This window comes from Bos indicus x Bos taurus, chromosome X, assembly GCF_003369695.1.
Source record: "Bos indicus x Bos taurus breed Angus x Brahman F1 hybrid chromosome X, Bos_hybrid_MaternalHap_v2.0, whole genome shotgun sequence".
In the NCBI taxonomy this organism is placed as follows: domain Eukaryota; kingdom Metazoa; phylum Chordata; class Mammalia; order Artiodactyla; family Bovidae; genus Bos; species Bos indicus x Bos taurus.
The window spans coordinates 143,908,959-143,925,715 of record NC_040105.1 but is presented as its reverse complement, the minus strand read 5'-3'; the positions used below and the strand labels follow the sequence as shown (position 1 = coordinate 143,925,715).

Genomic DNA, 16,757 nt, shown 5'->3' with positions numbered 1-16,757 from the left:
TCAAAATTTCTGTAATTTTCATATACATATATATATATACATGTATTTCACCTATTATGTGTAAAAATCATCTTTATAAGGAAAGGAAAGTACATGAAGGGTACTAGAATAAGAATTAGTGATAAATGTTTTAGAAAATAATTATTAAAACTGAAAAAGATCCATTATCTTAACACTCTCAAAACACAGCATGGTATTGACAGTAGACATGGATACTGAGTGTAGTGAACAAGACAATGGCCTAATCCTTAGAACACAGCCTAATCCCCAGTTTGTGAATATGTTACTTGACATGGTAAAATGGACTGCAGATGTGATTAAATTAAGGGCTAGGAAACGCGGAGGGAGGTGTTACACTGGATTATTCAAGTAGGCTCAATGTAATCATAAGCATTCTTATAACAGAAGAAAGAAGCAGAAGAGGTCCAAGTGATGAGATATGAGACAAACTCAACCCACTGTTGCTGGCTTTGAAGATGGAGGAAGAGAGTAAAGTAGTGTAGGCAGCCTCTGGAAGATTAGAAAGGCAAGGAAACAGAATTTCCCTTAAAGACTCCAAAAGGAACGCCGTCCTGCCTATACCTTGACTTTAGTCCCATGACCTCCAGAACTGCAAGATAATAAATCTGTGTTGTTTTAAGCACTGAGATTGTGGTTATTCAATACAGCAAGAGGAAACTAATATTTAGGGCTATATAGTTGTTTAGTGACTAAGTCGTGTCTGACTTTTTGTGACTCCACCAGGCTCCTCTGTCCATGGGATTTCCCAGGCAAGAATACTGGAGGGGGGTTGCCATTTTCTTCCCCAGGGGATCTTCCTGACCCAGGGGTCGAACCCATGTCTCCTGCAGATTCTTTACCACTGAGCCACCAGGAAAGCCCACGTGGGGCTATGGACAACTGTAAAGAAATTGATGATTTTAGCAATCTGTTTTAGAGAAAACAAAATCACTGAGGGGGGAGAATGAGCTGAATTTGAACTAACAATGTTTTTAACAGCAGGAGTTGTGCCTGGATGTGGATATGTCATTAAGTATATGCTTATGTCCAACTAATACGCTAGAATAGCACTCAGTGATGTTCAGGACACAGACAGGGTTAAGATTCCATCTAGTAATATTTTTATCTACCTCCCTGCTTGCCACTGATTATTAGATGAAGGCTTATTCCCTTATTATAATTGATGTATTAATTCCCTTATTAATAGTTATCCATCCCACAGAAAAGAAACTACTTGAACTATTTAGCCAAAAGTATTTTATACATATAGACTACATACCAAATTAACTATAAATATAAAATTTATGTACCAAACAATACTGAAAATCTTACAGAAAACATTTTATTATAGAAACTACTTTTTTTTTTTTGCTTTAAATATGCAAAATGTAGGTATCTGAGGTAAAAATGATACTTTACATCAGAAAACCTGGGTATTGATATCCTGGATCTTTCCCTTGCTGTGTGAACTTGGAAAAGGTCTCTCATCTTTGCATATCATATTCCTTGCCTTTTTACATTTAAGAGGGTTGAACAACATCTCTACAATCTTTTTCTGTCTTTAAAGAAATGCAGTCTCTTTTTTGTGGAGCCACAACTATTCTTAGAAAAACAAGTAGTCTTAACTCTGTTCTCAACTCCTTTCAAAAATCAACTTGAATTGCTGTAGGGTCAGCCTTCCAGGGAGAAGAAAGTAATTCAAGCATATCATCTCATTAATTTTCAAGACAGGAGAAAGAAAGTATTTCTGTTTGGGAAAAAAAAAGAGAGAGAGAGAGAGAGAAAGACAAAGAAAGAAATGGGTAGCATGCTAAATAAATTGCCACTGTTGGTAGAGGCAGGACTAGAAGACAGGGTTTTTCAAACTCAAGATTGCATTCTGCGTTTTCAGCAGAAGGGTCTCTCAGGTAAATGAACTGTCCTTAAAGGGAAAGGATAGGAGTATGGGATTAAGAGCTAATATTTATGTACTTTGCCCTACATGTCACATGGTCAAAGGATAAATATAACAGAAAGAGGCAGACTCTAGGGTCCAGAGATCAAACAGCTCTTCTCTCCCTAGAGGCCTTATTGGTTTTAGCCCTGCCTCAGGGAACCTAGAGAGAAAAGTATGTTCTAAGTAGCCTCCCACTGACTCAGACAGCCACCCAAACTTGAGAAGACAAAATTGGGAGCTAAGCCAAACCCGAGGGACCTGCCAACTCTGGACAATGGCTGATCTCAGACAAGTTCAGACGAAGTTACATAATACTATTTTCAATAATGTGCCAGGAAAAATAAATGACACTGTCTATATCTAGGCACAGCTCCTGTCAAAAACAACAAGTTTAATTCAAATTAACTCTGCTGTCTCTGTTATTTTGTTTCCCGGAAAACAGATTGCTAAAATCAGAGAATGTTTTTTTCTAGCTTTCAGGAGCTCATATCTGTGTCATCTATGCCATGCTGTGCTGATAAAGGAAAATGTCTCCACATTCAGGAGAATTTACTTCATAATATATCTAGGAAGGGAGAAGGACACATTTCCTTTTCCCTCAATGGCAGATTAAGGCCTTGGACTCTAAGAGGAGACCCAAAATAGGGCTGCCTGAGGGTCACAAAGCTTGAAACTGCTATAGCTAAAACCCAAAAGCAGGCACAGAAACTATAATCCACAGTCCAAGAGTAGAGCTTCCTTCCAGGAAAAAGAAAAGGTATGACTCTTTTTCTGTTCATTTTAATTTAAAATAAAGCAATGGATGGGCGGGGGGGATCTTCCCTGGTGGCTCAGTGGTAAAGACTCCGTCTGCCAATGCAGGAGACATGGTTTGACCCTTTATTTGGAAGATCCCACATGCCAAGGAGCAACTAAGCCCATGCTCCACAAGCACCGAGCCTGTGCTCTAGAGCCTGGGAGCCACAACTACTGGGCCCATGCATGCTGCTGCTGCTGCTGCTGCTGCTACTGCTTCTAAGCCGCTTCAGTCGTGTCCGACTCTGTGCGGCCCCATAGACGGCAGCCCATCAGGCTCCACCGTCCCTGGGATTCTCCAGGCAAGAACACTGGAGTGGGTTGCCATTTCCTCCTCCAATGCATGAAAGTGAAAAGTGAAAATGAAGTCGCTCAGTCATGTCAGACTCTTAATGACCCCATGGACTGCAGCCCACCAGGCTCCTCCGTCCATGGGATTTTCCAGGCAAGAGTACTGGAGTGGGGTGCCATTGCTTTCTCTGACGCATGCTAGAGCTCCTGCAACTTCTCTGCAACTAGAGAAGCCACTGCAATGAGAAGCCTGTACACTGACTGCAACTAGAGAGTAGTCCCCACTCACCACAGCTAGAGAAAAGCCAGTGCAGCGATGAAGACCCAGCACAGCCAAAATAAAGAAATAAATAAAATTATTTTAAAAATTAAAGCAATGATAGAAAAGCATTAGGAGATAGGAAGTCAACATGTCACACAACGATGACCAGAAGATAAAGGAAAACTTTGTTGTCTGACTGTATATTTTTAAAAAGCATCCACATCATGTAAGGCTCTGAACTGTTTCATGGGTCCCGCATAACCCATGACCCAATTGTGATTCAGGAGGCTTTGGAAATTTTATATAATCTTTCAACATTCTCCACACAACTGCATTTGTTGGGAAGATGAAAAGGGGGGAAAACTGAAAGACGGGAAATGGAGAGAAGTGAATACTTTTTAAAGAAAAGCTTACTTTTGTCAACTTCCAGGTTTCCAATTCATTTATAGCACTTAACCTATTAGTTAATACATATGCACTTTCAAAATACAGCAGAAATGCCTTGACCTGGGGACTTCCCTGGTGGTCCAGGGGCTAAGACTCCACACTCCCAATGCAGGGGGCCCAGGTTCGATTCTCAATCAGGGAACTAGATCTCACATGCTGCAATTAAAGATCCCACCCTACCACCACCATTGGAATGAGTTGTTACTACTATGGGAGTCATAATAGAAGAAAACCTCATTCTTTTTGGAAGAGGAATGGAGTTCATGTTAGTGAAGGTATTACAGAGGAGTTAAGACCTTTGCTGGGTCTTGAAGGATAAACAGGAGTTGGTTAGGCCAACAACCAGGGAGAAGGCATACCAGAAAGAAGGATGAAAACACGAGGGAACGTGTTACCTCCCAATGTTGAGGGAGGCTGCAATATGTGCTGTAGGCAGGAGATGAGGCTGGGGAGGCAGGGGAGCTGCATGACAGGCCTTGCCACACTGTGAACCAGTAAAGAAATCTAAACAAGGAGATGATATGAACACACATATTCACATTACAGAAGGATCATTACAGCTGCCCCTGATACCTCTCTTGTGCCCATGCCAAGTCAGAAATTACAACTGTTGGAATATACTGGGAAGCCTTTGTGCCAGACTCTGGATACATTCATTTCTTATTACTGCTGTGACAAATGACTACAATCTTAACAGCTTTCAGTTCAGTTCAGTCACTCAGTCGTGTCCGATTCTTTGCGACCCCATGAATTGCAGCATGCCAGGCCTCCCTGCCCATCACCAAGTCCCGGAGTTCACTCAAACTCACATCCATCGAGTCGGTGATGCCATCTAGGCATGTCATTCTCTGTTGTCCCCTTCTCCTCCTGCCCCCAATCCCTCCCAGCATCAGAGTCTTTTCCAATGAGTCAACTCTTCACATGAGGTGGCCAAAGTACTGGAGTTTCAGCTTTAGCATCAGTCCTTCCAACGAACACCCAGGACTGATCTCCTTTAGAATGGACCGGTTGGATCCTTGCAGTCCAAGGGACCCTCAAGAGTCTTCTCCAACACCACAGTTCAAAAGCATCAATTCTTCAGTGCTCAGCTTTCTTCACAGTCCAACTCTCACATCCATATATGACCACTGGAAAAACCATAGCCTTGACTAGACGGACCTTTGTTGGCAAAGTAATATCTCTGCTTTTGAATATGCTATCTAGGTTGGTCATAACTTTCCTTCCAAGGAGTAAGCATCTTTTAATTTTATGGCTGCACTAACCATCTGCAGTGATTTTGGAGCCCAAAAAAATAAAGTCAGCCACTGTTTCTACTGTTTCCCCATACATTTGCCATGAAGTGATGGGACAAGATGCCATGATCTTAGTTTTCTGTATGTTGAGCTTTAAGCCAACGTTTTCACTCTCCTCTTTCACTTCCATCAAGAGTCTTTTTAGTTCCTCTTCACTTTCTGCCATCAGGGTGGTATTATCTGCATATCTGAGGTTACTGATATTTCTTCTGGGAATCTTGATTCCAGCTTGTGCTTCTTCCAGCCTAGTGTTTCTCATGATGTACTCTGCATATAAGTTAAATAAGCAGGGTGACAATATACAGCCTTAACGAACTCCTTTTCCTATTTGGAACCAGTCTGTTGTTCCATGTCCAGTTCTAACTGTTGCTTCCTGACCTGCATATAGGTTTCTCAAGAGGCAGGTCAGGTGGTCTGGTATTCCCATCTCTTTCAGAATTTTCCACCATTTATTGTGATCCACACAGTCAAAGGCTTTGGCATAGTTAATAAAGCAGAAATAGATGTTTTTCTGGAACTCTCTACATTTTTTCATGATCCAGCGGATGTTGGCAATTTGATCTCTGGTTCCTCTTCCTTTTCTAAAACCAGCTTGAACATCAGGAAGTTCATGGTTCACGTATTGCTGAAGCCTGGCTTGGAGAATGTTGAGCATTACTTTACTAGCATGTGAGATGAGTGCAATTGTGCGGTAGTTTGAGAATTCTTTGGCATTGCCTTTCTTTGGGATTGGAATGAAAACTGAACTTTTCCAGTCCTGTGGCCACTGCTGAGTTTTCCAAATTTGCTGGCATATTGAGTGCAGCACTTTCATAGCATCAACTTTAAACAACACAAATTGACTCTCTTATAGTTTCGGAGGTCAGAAGTCTAAAATCAAGGTATTGGTGAGGCTAGGGAGGAGAATTTGTCTGTCTTTTCTAGCTTCTAGAGGGCACCTGCATTCTATGGCTCATGATACCTTCCTCCATCTTCAAAAGACATGGCTCCAAACTCTCCTTCCTTGATCACATCTCCTTTTTCTGACTCTGAATCCACTTGCATCCCTTTTATGAGGACCCTTGTGATCACAGTGGGCTCTCCTAGATAATCCAGGATAACTTCCCCATCTCAAGATCCTTAGCTAAACCATATATGCAAAGTCCATTTTTGCCACATACAATCAGTCCCAGGTTCTGTGGATTAACATGTAGACATCTTTGGAGGGCCACTATTAAGTCTACCACAGGGAGTATTTGCCAGATTTCTTCACCATAAAGGTACTATGTTTTCCTTTCCACTCTCTTTGGAAAGTAAATCATTAAGTCTACACTCAAGAAGGGAGACAGATGAAATTCTATCTGCTGGAGGGGGAAATATATACTGAGTTGGCCAAAAAGTCTGTTTGGGTTTTTCTGTAACATCTTATGGACACCAAACGAACTTTCTGACCAACTCAATATACAAACACACATACTCATAACATATATATAATTTGGAATTGTCCTTCAAGGAAGAACTGTCTTTCCTCCCGCATCTATTTATTTCATTTATTTCTATCATGGGTAAAACTCTGAGGAAGGGGTTCAAGAGCACATAGTGGGGCGATGGTTAATTCATTCATTAGGCAAATATTAATACCTACTGTACAACTAAAATGTACAAGACACAGTGGTAGGTGATAAAATTAATCAACAAGACAGACAATATCCCTGCCCTCCTACAGCTACTATTTTAGCAAAAGGGAACAGATAATAAACAAAGAAGGAAAATATCTAATAGTGATAGTGATGAGTCATGCAGAGAATGGAACTAGGTGAGTGTGACACTAAACAAGTGGCCTCTTCAGCGTGGGTGGTCAAAGAAAATCTTTAAGTGGATATTTCCGTGGAGATCTGAAAAGAAGAAGAGACAGCCACACAAAGACCATGAGGAAGAACGTTCCAGACAAAGGGAACAGCCATTACAAAGGCCATTCAAGGAATCTTTCTTCCTCTGAGAATAAACAAATAGAAAAACAATTAGCATGGGGGTAGTGAAAATTTATTGAAAAACAAGGAAAAGGAGATATGTCATCATAAATGCTCAGAGAAAGAGCAGAACTCTGGAAATGTTTTCATACAGGAGTCAGAAAACAATGCTGAAAGCTTTTGGCACTTTTAGGAGAACAAGAAAACATTCAGGAGAACAAGAATCAATAAAGCAGGAAGAGGAAGCCAAATAAGATAACATGATCAGATGAGGAAAGCAATAAATTATACTGGCCAACTACCAGGAAACTAAACCAGAATAACAACTAAAATGTGTATCAGAGAAAGTAGAGAGAGAGTCTGATACAGTTTAAAATAAATTCATTAAGGAACAGAAAAAAGATAACAAATATTTAAGTTAGGAGAGAAAATATGATATGGTAGACACTAAAACAAGTAATATCCACAAAGTAAATCCAACCTAAATATTTAATGTTAAGAAATCATTTGTACCATGAAAGAGTTTACACTTTGCAGCTATTATAGCTACTACAAGTTTTTATTGACATGTGAAAATGCTCATGATACAACTAAGGAAAACAGTAGGATACAGACATGATATAAAGTATAATAAAACAGTAAGTTTTTCCATTTATTGAGAATTTACCATGTACCGGAAATGTGAATATCTTACTAAATTTTATTTTATTCTTAGAACAATCCAAAACAATGACACTCTTTTATTTTATAGATGAGGAAACACATTCAGACACATTCAGAGAGGTTAAGAAACTTTCCAAAGTTCACACAGCTAGTAAGTAGTAGAGTTTGATATGAACTTGTATTTGGAAGATTTCAAAGTTTCTGCTCTTAAGCACATATACCATATCATGTTCAATAATTACAACTTCAGTTACATTTTAAAATACACCAAAAAACCACAGTGAAAATGCATTAAGGGGGTTTAAGAGAGTTACTTCTGGTGATTATTTTCTCTGCATACACGTATATAATTTGTTATTTTAAGTGTTCCATAATAAATATGAATTATTTGTAAAGTCAAAACAAATGAACAACTAGTAGAGAGAGGAATAAAGAACTTTTTAGTTGGGGGACTCATGAAAAAGATTTAAATGTTAAATAGAAATGTTAAGGTCTTCACACACTGTTTGGAATTGAAATAATGGCTGTAGATGAGATGTCCCAGAAAGAATGTGTAGACTACGCATAGAATCATGAACAGGAATATTCAAGACATAGAGGAATCAGGGTAGTAATTCCTCGCCCCAGAAAGAGAGACACTTCCTATGGCCTAGAAAATTCTCTAGAAAGATCAAACAGGCAAACATTACTAACAATTCCATGCCCTTTGTATAAAGATATGTAACTCTTCGGTGAAAGGAACAAATATGCTGATAAACACACATATACTGCAATATATTACAACAATAATAATAGGTAACCCAAGATCTACAGAATTTCTGAGCCAAAATAAAAGTCCATAGTATAAAATGTAACTGGTCTCAGAAATCTGTGCATTATCCTCATATTATAATGCTTATAGGCATCTTCCAGCCAAAGATTTAACCTTATTATAATCATTGACTCAATTTAGCAAAGGTAAAACTAGATTCTCATAAATTTTTAATCTTTAGAAAGCACAGAAAATCCTATCTTCATAGAAGTTTAAAAAGTTGAATTGTGAAAAGAGTAATAAAAGGATATCTTCAATGACTGACCATTTTCAAGGTTAATCCAAGACGTGTTATTTATCACCTACTATGTGCTTAGGTTTAAAGATATAATTCCAGACTTTTAAAACTTAATGGAAGGTCAGGATTTTCTAATCCTTAAATGTTACAGATGAGACCAGTGCTTGATAAAAGGTAAAGGCTCAATATTTTAAACTATCAAATGACCAGATTTAAAGCCCTGTATTCCCTTGACATCATATAGTAAGAAATGATTATAGCTGTTTCCATAGTTTTAAAAACAATTAAGGTTCTATAGAACGCACATACTTTTATACGCTAGCTTTGAGAAGAAAACATAAAATTAACTTTTCTTAATTATGAGCCATATTTTGTTGTAGTAAATTTTCAACATAAAAAAAGAAATGATTATACATTAAGCCAGTTTAAAAAGTCTGAGCTTATTCTTAGAAATCTGTAATAAATTTCATTAGTCTATTTTACAATTTAATGATTACTGTTTAATATCCAATTACTTAACTCTTAGTAAGAGTTGACTGTGGAAAACAAAACTACCCTAAACAATTTAAGCAAATAAAATCACAAGCAACAAATAATTGTTGATACATGTTATAATGTTTGTAAATATTTGATGAATGCCTATTATGTACAAAACCCTGCATTATATACAATGTGATGTAAATATGCATTAGATGCAGGCAGTCACGCTCTGAAAGAGCTCTCTTAATGATGCTGTAAGCAAAGACATGCTCAAATTACTTCAATGCAGAACCAAATATGAGAAAATTCATCAGATGAATGAATATGAGAAAATGGTTCACAGACAAGAGAGACTCTCCTGATCATCTGAAAATCCCGTGGACAGAGGAGACTGGCGGGCTACAATCCGTAGGATCACAAAGAGTTGGACACAACTATGGACTACACTTTCTTTCTTTCTTTGATTATCTGCTTGGATTGATCAGGGAGGGCTGACAGACAGGGCAGACAATTTGATGAGGGTCTTGGAGAACAGGTAGATTTCAATAGCTGGAGACAGGAAAGGGGAGTCTGGACCACATTATCAGATAAGCCATTTTAAAAGATCATATGGATTGGAGTGTGAAGAATCTAGTTAAATATCAAGCATTGTTAAAGTTACCCCAAATATTTCACAACTTCCTCCCCACTCTTCATCATTTCCTCTGCCACCACCTCTGTTCAGACTCTCCTCATTTCTTATTTTCCCTACTACAGTAGTCACCTAACTGACAGGGAACCATGTATTATCATTCACTGTCATATCCCTAACACCTTGCACAGTAAATGGTGCATAATATTTGTTAAAGGGATGAAAATCCAATTATACAGTGTCTGGCACTCTTTCTCCTGTGTTGCAAATACCAGACACTATTATACGCTCTGTTTTATTTACCAAAGAATACTTTTTAGAAAATTGGAACACTGTCAGAGCTTTCTACATCATTGCAGAAATCCTTCCTACAGCTAGGAACCCCAAAAGGACACACCACCACACACCACCAGCTGGGTAACTCTTACCAAAGTGGGCCCTCCCTGACAGTGCGTAACGTGTACTGTCAGTGTGAGGAAGATGCTCACACTGAGATGATGTTTGCAGCACAGTAAGTCATACATGGCTGACCTCTCTCTATACCAGATGAATCACTGGAATAAAACTTTTAACATGGTAAAACAGATGATGAATGGTAGACTGCAAGACTAAAAACATCTAAGACTAATAAAAGATTAACGCTATTCGGTACTGCAAACCTCCACCCTTAATTCTTTATCTACTTTGTTTCATTTTCTGCATTAACTTTCTCATATATAAATATATATTTGGGTTTTGTCTGACCCCACCCCAATCTCCATCAAAATATAAGTTCAATAAGAACAAAGATTCATCATTTTTAATATAGTCATCATCGAGGCTCCCCTGGTAGCCCAGTGGTTGAGAGTCTGCCTTGCAGTGCAGAGTACATGGGTTCAATCCCTGGTCCAGGAAGACCCCACATGCTGTGGAGCAACTAAGCCTGTGTGTTGCAACTACTGAGCCTACATGCCCTAGAGCCTTTGCTCTACAACAAGAGAAATTACTGCAATGGGAAGCCCAAGCATCATGACTAGAGAGTAGCCACTTCTCATTTTAACTAGAGAAAGTCCGCGTGCAGCAACGAAGACCCAGCACAGCCAAAAACAACTAATGAAAATGTTTAGCACTTAGCGATTACACAATAAATGTTTGCTGAATTATAAGCAGAACAAATCATTAGAATTTTTTGACCAGTAATTACTGCTACACATGCCAGACATTATATTAAACAATGGGAATACATTTCTTCCATACATTTATTATCTTAATGAAAAGTCACTTTGACAACATTTTATATTTCCTATTAAGTTTGTATTAAATCTATAAAACAATGTGGGAAGAGCTTGTCTCTTCCCAAAATTTAGTCTTTTAGTCAAGGACCATACAATGTCTCTCCATTAAAAAAAAAAAAACAAAACTTCCTTCTTATCTCTCAGTTGAATTTTTAAAGTTTCTTCATATAGGTCTTAGAAGTTTTTATTGGGTTTATTACTAAAGGGCTTTCCTAGTGTCTCAGTTGGTAAAGAGTCTGCCTGCAATGTGGGAAAGCTGGGTTTGATCCATGGGTCGGGAATACTCCCTGGAGAAGGAAATGGCAACCGATTCCAGTAGTCTTACCTGGAGAATTCCATAGACAGAGGAGCCTGGTGGGCTATAGTCCATGGGGTCACAAAGAGTCAGACATGACTAAATGACTAACACTGAACAATTAAATTTTATGGCTTTTGTAAATGGAATATTTTCCCTTATATATTCTATTTATCTATCTATCTATGTTTGGCTGTGCTGAGTCTTCATTGCTTTGCCCAGGCTTTCTCTAGTCGTAGTGAGTGGAGGCCATTCTTCCTTGCAGTGTGCCGGCTTCTCATTGCGGTGGCAGCTCATATTGCGGAGCATGTACTCTAGGGCACACAGGCTTCAGAAGTTGCAGCACATAAACTCAGTACTTGCACCTTCGTGGGCTTTAGAGTGCAGGCTCAGGAGTTGTGGTGCACAGGCTCAACTGCTCCATGGCATGTGGGATCTTCCCAGATAAGGGACTGAATCTGTGTCCCCTGCACTGTCAGGCAGATTCCTATCCACTGCGCTACCAGTCAAGTCCCCAGTATATATTCTAAATGGCTATGTCTGATACAGATAAAAGGTATTGTTTTGTAATTTTTACCTTATATCTAACTACATTTTAGAACTTAGCCTATTATACACAGTCAAGTAAGCTAGAAAGAAAAACACCAATACAGTATACTAACGCATATATATGGAATTTAGAAAGATGGTAACAATAACCCTGTATACGAGACAGCAAAAGAGACACAGATGTATAGAACAGTCTTTTGGACTCTGTGGGAGAGGGAGAGGGTGGGATGATTTGGGAGAATGCCATTGAAATACGTATAATATCATATATAGAACGAGTCGCCAGTCCAGGTTCAATGCACGATACTGGATGCTTGGGGCTGGTGCACTGGGACGACCCAGAGGGATGGTACGGGGAGGGAGGAGGGAGGAGGGTTCAGGATGGGGAACACGTGTATACCTGTGGAGGATTCATTTCGATGTTCGGCAAAACCAATACAATATTGTAAAGTTTAAAAATAAAATAAAATTTTAAAAAAAATAAAAAAATAAAAAAAATAAAATTCTGTGAACAAAGAAGTTGTTTTTAAGTCTTAGCTTTTGTAGGTACATGACCCTATCTTCTAAAACTTGATCATTTTTGTTTCCTCCTTCCTGTGAACTATGCCTCTTTATCGACACTGACCATAGTTTACAGATACACGTTAAAATGGTGATAGAGGGCATCTTTGTTTTGTTGCTGCTTAAGGAACAACTCTTATATTTATCATTAAGTGCGATGCTTGTTTGTTGGTTTCAGACAGATAATTATTATTCTTGTTAAGAGTACAACTTTCTATCACTCACTAACTCTAAATCTTAAAATGGGCAATGAATTTTTTCAAACACCTTCAGCATTTACTGTATCTTTTATTTCTTAGGAAATCTACTGACAGACTGCATCATATGAGTAGCTTTCATGGTATTAAAGAATTCACAGTCTGGAATAAAACTTTCCTAGTCACAAAGGGTTAATACTTCTCATACATTCCTAAATGTGTCTGGTTTCTTTTTTATTTAGAATATGAAACTGTTCTACAATTTGTGTATACAAACATGTCATAAGTTCATTTATTTAAGTTTCTGGTCAAGAATGCACTTACAATGCAGGGGTTAAAACATTAGGAAAAAAGCCTGAAATTTGGGACAGTAAAGATTTCTTAGAAATATGCAAAAATTACTGAGCATAAAGAAAAAGTGACAATTGAACTTCATAAAAATAAAACAAAAATAAAACTGCTCACCAAAAGACACAATAAGAAAGGGGATGGAAGCTACAGAATGGAAGAAAATAGTCATAATACATCTATCTAAATATCAAGAAAAAAAATTAAAAACTCAAAGAGAAAAAAATCAATTTTTAAATGGGCAAAAGATTTGGATACTTCTAAAAGACAGATAAATACCTAACAAACATACAAAAACAAACTCACATCATTTCACATGAGGAAAATGCAAAGTGAAAACCATAGTGGCAAACAACTATACACCCAAGAGAATAACTAAAAGTAAACACCAAGAGTTTGTAAAGATTCTCACTTTTTATTGGTCTGAGAAGAAACTGGTATAACTTCTTTAAAAGTGTTTGGCAGTTTCTAATAATGTCAAATAAATTAAATAAACATATATACACATATGACCCACCAATTCTAGTTCTAGGTATATAGCCAAAGGAAATGAGTATATATGTATGTCCACAAAAAAATTTGCTAAAAAGATCAACAACAGCTTAATTCATAATAGCCAAATAATGAGTATAACTTAAATGACTCTCAACAAGAAATGGATAAATTGTGGTATATTTAAACAAGGGACTACTACAAGCAATAAAAACAAGGAATTACTGATACCTGCAATAATAATGGATTTCAAAAGCGTTATTTTGAACAACAGAAGCCATACACAAAAGAATACACAGTGTTAGACTACATTTACATGAAGTTCAAGAACAAGCAACACGAACCCAAGATACACAAGTCAGTAGGACGGGAGGAGACACGAACTGGAGAGGGGAACGAGGGAGTTCTCTGGAACTGTTTCATATCTTGACCTCGGTTGTGGTTACCTGGATGTTTGCATGTATTAAAATAAATCCAGAGGTATATTTAAATGTTTCTGTATTTTACTATATGTAATTATATCTTGATAATAATAATGGAAACAAATTCCATTGTGCTATAACTACCTCAGTTATCAACTTAAGCTTAGGAAATACTGCCCTCCTACCAGTTCCTCTTCCAAATGTGTGATACAGACCCCTGACTTCAGCAGCACATGAACTCTGCAGTCTCAATTCCCCACTAGAAATCTACCCCTGCAATCTACTCTTCTCTTCTATATAGCCATACAGTATTCCTGCAATGACTTCCTTGTGTGCAGTATCTCTGAATAAGTCTACCTTACAGCCCTTTGCCCACATTCCAACAAGCGTATACTCTTCATATGATTTTCCTTTGATGGGAATACTATGCAAAATTCCTAGCACGGTATCTCTCAAATAACAATGACTTTATATATGTCCCCTTCATACTTCAACCTTTCCCCTCCTTCCATAGTCTTTTAATGAATGAGCGAGTGAGTCAAGTCGCTTAGTCGTGTCCGACTCTTTGCAACCCCATGGACTGTAGACTACCAGGCTTCTCCGTCCATGGGATTCTCCAGACAAGAACACTGGAGTGGGTTGCCATTTCCTTCTCCAGGGGATGTTCCCAACCCAGGGATCAAACTAGGTCTCCCGCGTTGCAGGCAGACGCTTTACCCTCTGAGCCACCAGGGAAGCTATTTTTAAAGTACCTTAGAACTGAGTAACAAAAATATTATATTTTTGAAATAGTTAAAATCCTACATTTGTGTTTCAATACAAGCACTGTTAGACTTTGAATTATTTGATAAGCTCCAGCTCTCCACACACCAACAAAGGCCATATTTCTTTAAATGACTTAAAATCCTAAATTGACAGAAGAAGCTCTGAATTTCTCATAAGTCCCTGAAAAAGTTTTAAATGGAATTTCAGATAACAGCAATGTACACTCAAACACAGACAATACTATTTAAAAAAATACTTTGTTGAGACATCTATTTGTAAGCAATGGATACCAGTATTTATTCACTTATATACTTTAAAACCAAAAATTCACATCAACAGCTCCACTGACTGAATTCTATTCTCCAGGCCATAATACTGGAGTGGGTTGCCATGCCCTCCTCCAGGGTATCTTCCCAACCCAGGGATCGAACCCAGGTCTCCCACATTGCAGGAGGATTCTTTACCATCTGAGTCAACAGGGAAGGCCAGGAATACTGGAGTAGGTAGCCTATCCCTTCCCCAGTGGATCTTCCCAACCCAGGAATAGAACTGGGGTCTCCTGCATTGCAGGCAAACTCTTTACCAGCTGAGCTACCAGGGAAGCCCTATTTATTCATTGATATGCTTTAAAACCAAAAACTCACATCGATAGCTCCACTGACTGAATTCCAGGTGTTCACAATGTCCACCAATTTTGATTTCTAGTTATATTTTCTATTTTTTCATTAGATCAGAATATAGTCATTAACATTCTCTTCATTCCATTTGTCACTCAGGCATTCTTCTATTTACTCATATAGCAAATATTGTAATTTTATAACAGGTATTCAACAAATATTTACTGAGTACCGACTTATATTAGGTAAATAAATAAATGGAAGACACATTATATAACTTATAAGGTAAACTGCTTCCATAAATATACCGGTTACGGAGTATTGCAGCAATTGATTCCCCTCTATGCAGATGATCCATCACCTCTAGAAGTTGGATAATGACCTGTGCAGGAGGAAAAGAAGTCAATATTTACTATGAAAATCAATACTCGAATTTTCACATTATGCTACCTTTGTAATATTCTACATAGTTTGTGATAAACAAAATGCACATCCATGTATCTAGTATCCATATTACAGCTTATGAAAATTAAGAAACTGAATCTGCAATAGTCAAAATACCTACAAAATTCAGTACTGAATCATTAAAAGAGTACTAGCTAATTTCGTGTGAAATCATTAGCCAACAATTAACCATGGAAAAACCACCATGTAAACAGGAAGTTGGATTAAACGACAGTCAGAAGACCTGGGGGAGTCTGTGTGAAGCTGGGTGAGACACAGAAGCTAGAAGCAAAGAGCTGGGGCAAACATTTGACAAGCAGATTCAGAGACGGCGTTGAATCCCAAGTTACCAGGGGGCCTTGAGGCCTGTGGGGACCACATGGAGGGTCCATAATTTTCCAAGTGATTGCTCAAAAGTAAGGATAGAGATATGCTTTTAAATACTTTTAAAACTTAAAGATATAAAATAGGTAATGGAGGTAGGAATGTTGCTTTTATGGGAAAGAGCAGGTGGGGTGGTAGTAACTATATGTTTTTAGTAGTGTGGATGCTTTGCATTGGCAATAAAGAATGTATTTAATGCATTCTATTAATTTCAACTATATTGGGAAGCAAAAGTGTATACTTTACATAAATGTTTATTAATAAAATCTATTTATTGCATTGGAAGGTAAAAATGTAAAGTATCCAATTTAGTTTGTTCATATAATTATGCTTGTTACAAAACTATGTGAAAACCTAAAATAATGAAGCTAGAGGGGAAAATTGTTCCCTGCCTTCTTCCTGTCCCTTAATTTAGGGACAAAAGCAAAAAAGCAGAAGAGAAAAAAGTACAGTTGATCCTTGAACAACACAGGTTTGAAATATGCAGGTCCACTTACATGTGGACTTTTTCCAATAAATATAGTATGCACATTTTTATTGTATACATCTTTAAATTAACTAAGTGTGGGGAAATGTTTGTGTTTGATTACAGATCATAATATGGAATCAAAAGA

The 16,757-nt window shown here is 37.9% G+C and overlaps 1 protein-coding gene across 3 annotated transcripts in view; it reads right to left on the bottom strand.

Moving 5' to 3' along the window:
* The window catches only part of KLHL13 (kelch like family member 13), a 197,648-nt gene that overhangs the window by 100,579 nt on the left and 80,312 nt on the right, over nt 1–16,757 (bottom strand). For 2 of the 3 annotated variants that reach the window (XM_027533383.1, XM_027533384.1), the window contains exon 2: nt 15,624–15,697. The exons of the other annotated variant lie outside the window; for it this stretch is intronic. In XM_027533383.1, coding sequence (XP_027389184.1) covers nt 15,624–15,673 — 50 coding nt within the window. In that variant the 5' untranslated portion in view covers nt 15,674–15,697. The remainder of the gene's footprint in view (nt 1–15,623; nt 15,698–16,757) is intronic. 3 annotated transcript variants of the gene reach the window in all.